We start from the raw sequence: 3,430 nt of genomic DNA, 5'->3' as shown, positions 1-3,430 counted from the left end.
GGTTTCATCATATATATAAACACAAATAAAAATTAATTATTAGTATATAATATACATTAAAAATGAATTAGATTATATATATATGATTGATTAATTTTAGTAACTAATTTTAGTGTATAAATAATATTTTTGAGGCAAAATTTATTCACTCATTTGAATTAAGACCGAATATCATTTATAACTACATTTAAATTTCTGGCATCAAACTACACATACTGTATGACTTTGACAACATCTTCAATTGGATGAAACTAATTAAAGGATAAGTTTGAGATAGAGTAAATGATGATCGATGATATCTTAATTAAAATCATAGACACCTTGGTTTATCTGTGAATAATCGTCGTTAAATTATTCTAAGAGAATAAAAAATGGCAATTGTTGATGGAGCAAAAGAAAGAGCCGAGTAGTAAAAAGAAAAAAAATGGAAGAAGAAGTGAAATGAATTGTTCATGAGTTGGTGAAGTAATTACGAGGCGAGAAGAGGCGGCGAGGCGAGAAGATTCCCATGTAACGCGGTGAAGCAAGACTATCAATGGGCTTATAATCCGGCATTACGAAACCTTCGCATTCTTCATGGCTGCTCCTCCTCTTTGTTTCTCCTCCATTGAACGTTTTGTACTTCACCAACTTCCCAACCCATGACTTCTTCTTCGTTGACGGGCTCTCCGACGACGACGACGACGACGAAGAGTTCATCTTCTGATAGAGGTACCCCTTCACGGCATATAGGCCTTGTTCCACCACTTCTAGTGGCGGCGACATGAGCGGATTTCCATCAACACAGAGCTTCTGGAGCTTGTTGAGACAGGCAATGGAAGGAGGCAAGGAGGTGATTCTGTTGTAGCTGATGTCGAGTTCGACGAGGGAGAAGAGAAGACCGACGGAGCAAGGGAGAGAACGGAGGAAGTGAAAGTTCTGGCTGATGTTGAGGGTTTCAAGGCTGACGAGTTTTTCGAGGTCTTCGGGGAGAGAGCGGAGGCAGTTGAGGCGGGCGTCGAGGAGCCTGAGAGAGGTGAGGTTTGAGGTTGAGTGTGGAAGGAAGAGGAGTTTATTGGAATTTACTGATAACTTTTTCAGCTTTTTGAGTTCCAAACCAATATTTTCTGGAAGCTGTATTAGTTTGTTGAAGTTGGCGTTCAGTTCCTCCAATGATTTGCAATTGTCAATTGTTTTTGGAAGGTATTGGATCATGTTTCCAGCTACATTCAAGACCTTTAGTTTACACAGGCAGCCAATGGAGTTCGGTAGCCTTCTAAGCTGGTTGGAGTGCACATCCAACACCACCAAATTCACCAGTCTTGCTGTCAACGACTCCGGAATATTCTGTCACAACATGTCAATATGTCAAAGGAACAAACAATCCATCATATCATCGTTAATGGCAAAAGAGAAATGTTAAGCGCCATCAAAATTTATTGTCTTTCATTGTTACTAGCAATTAATTTAATTTTACTTTTTTTAGTTTAGTTTATATAGTTTAATAATTCAATAACATATTTTATTTTATATTTTTAAATATTAATAATTAGGTGAATGTTATCCTACTTTTTTTTAAGTAACATGTAAGTTATCCTCTTTGATGTATCATATTTTAATTGGGTGTTTATTTTAACTTTGAGTTACCTTCTTCACTCTTTCGTCTTCGTTACGCCTCCCAAGCATTACTGTTTCATTAGTGTTTCATTTTCTCTTCGCAGATCATTCTTCTAGAAAAGATATTTCAACTCTCTCTAATTGCGTTTACTTCTCCTCACTCCTTCGTTGTCGTCATTTCGCCTCCCAAGCTTCACCGTTTCATTGAGTGTCTTATTTTTTCTTCCCAAATCATTCTTTTAGAAAAGGTACTCCAACTCTCTCTAACTACGTTTACTCTTTTCCATTGTACTCCTTCGTGGTCGTCGTTACGCCTCCCAAACACTAATAACTTACATGTTACTTTAGAGAGGGTAAGATAATATTCACTTAATAATTAATTATTGACTAAAAATAATAAATTCTGCTAGTTTTAATATTTAAAAATGTAACTTAAAAATACATTGTTAAATTACTAAATTAAAAGATTAATTTGATTACTAAAAATAATAACTAAAGATAATAAATTTAGATGGTTTGCATTTTTGAAGCAGTTATCCTCTTATCTAAATGTTTGTATCACCATTAAATGATTATCTAATTTGTTGTATTTGTACCTCGAGATTGTTGTTAGAGAGGTCCAACTTGCAAATGGTGGCCAAGTTAAGAGAAGGGTTGGGAAGAGAGTCCAAAGACATGCCACTGAGGTCCACAATCTTAAGTCTCTCTTCCTCTATGCCTCTGCTCCAGCTGCTGCTGTTGCCGCCGCCGCCGTTCCTCTCTGCCTTCTTAATCATCGGCTGCTGTTGCACGTACAACATCGTTAGATAATAATAATAACCACCATCTTTTGTTATTTCGTCATTTCTTCCTCCAATCCCATTTAGCTTTTACATAAACCAAACAGAGACAATAATATTGGAACTAAATTATTGTACATCACTTGAGAAGATAATGGAATAATGAAAAAAGACAGAAATTAAAACTAGGAATTAAAGAGTGATGGAGTGTGATTGGATTTAAATGGAAGAGGGAAGAACGAGGGGACGTACGGATTAGAAGGAATTGAAGTAGAAGACGGTTAAAGTATAGTGATTATTAGTGAATACACAAGCCACTTGTTTTGTTGCTGACGTAGGATCATATCACACTATATACAACGTGACACAAGACAACCAAGTACAACAACCGTATACTTAGGTTTTTACCTGCCCATGTTGATAAAGTCAACCACACACATTTTTATTAACATGTTAACTTTTCTACATGTTATTTGCATTATTCTTTTAATGTATTTTTATATAAAATTTTTATTTTTTATATAAAATTAAACACAATAAAAAATCAAATTCAACGAATATATGAAAAAAGAAAGAGAAATTTATAAAAGGTGATAAGTTTAGTTGTTGCTTATATCGTTATCTAAAATGAAAATATGATTATGTACCAAAAAATAATATAATTAATTTTTTTATGACTAAATAAAAAAGAAAGAAAAAAAAAAAACAGAGACAAAACTAAATTAATTGATTAGGTTCATATCTAAATCTATTAGATGTTGAAACTCATCTCATGGTTGACTCTAATTCGAGTGAATGTGCGCGTAGAAACAGCTGCTTTAGTTATCCAACCCGTAACATTATTTGCATTCCTCTAAATTAAAAGAATAGATACTCTTCAATTTTAATTCATAATTTTCTATATATGCTTTGCCAAATTCCATTTCGGGATATCCTTACCAAGCATTTTTTGGTTTACAAAAAACAAAACTTTTAAACAGTTTGTTTCACAAATAATCTCACAAAATCTACTATCTCAAATTAAAAAATAAACCTCTCAAAATCGCATACCATTT

At 33.9% G+C, this 3,430-nt stretch overlaps 1 protein-coding gene across 1 annotated transcript; it reads right to left on the bottom strand.

Moving 5' to 3' along the window:
• Positions 209-2,455, bottom strand: LOC107615750 (plant intracellular Ras-group-related LRR protein 6). The gene is made up of 2 exons (XM_016317787.2): positions 2,193-2,455; positions 209-1,326 (listed from the first exon to the last, which is right to left on the bottom strand). Exons 1-2 carry the CDS (start codon positions 2,394-2,396, stop codon positions 451-453), a joined length of 1,080 nt encoding a protein of 359 aa, XP_016173273.1. The 5' UTR covers positions 2,397-2,455; the 3' UTR covers positions 209-450.

The sequence above is a fragment of the Arachis ipaensis genome, chromosome B01 (assembly GCF_000816755.2).
Source record: "Arachis ipaensis cultivar K30076 chromosome B01, Araip1.1, whole genome shotgun sequence".
NCBI lineage: Eukaryota > Viridiplantae > Streptophyta > Magnoliopsida > Fabales > Fabaceae > Arachis > Arachis ipaensis.
Note: the sequence above shows the minus strand (reverse complement) of the source record. Positions and strands in the feature narration are given on the sequence as shown.

Bases quoted from the DNA above. Each gene is read 5' to 3' on its own strand.
- LOC107615750 (XM_016317787.2), bottom strand. From the start codon at position 2,396: ATGTTGTACGTGCAACAGCAGCCGATGATTAAGAAGGCAGAGAGGAAC. The intron at 1,327-2,192 runs GTACAAATACAA...ATGTTGTGACAG, and splicing joins TCTCTAACAACAATCTCGAG to AATATTCCGGAGTCGTTGAC.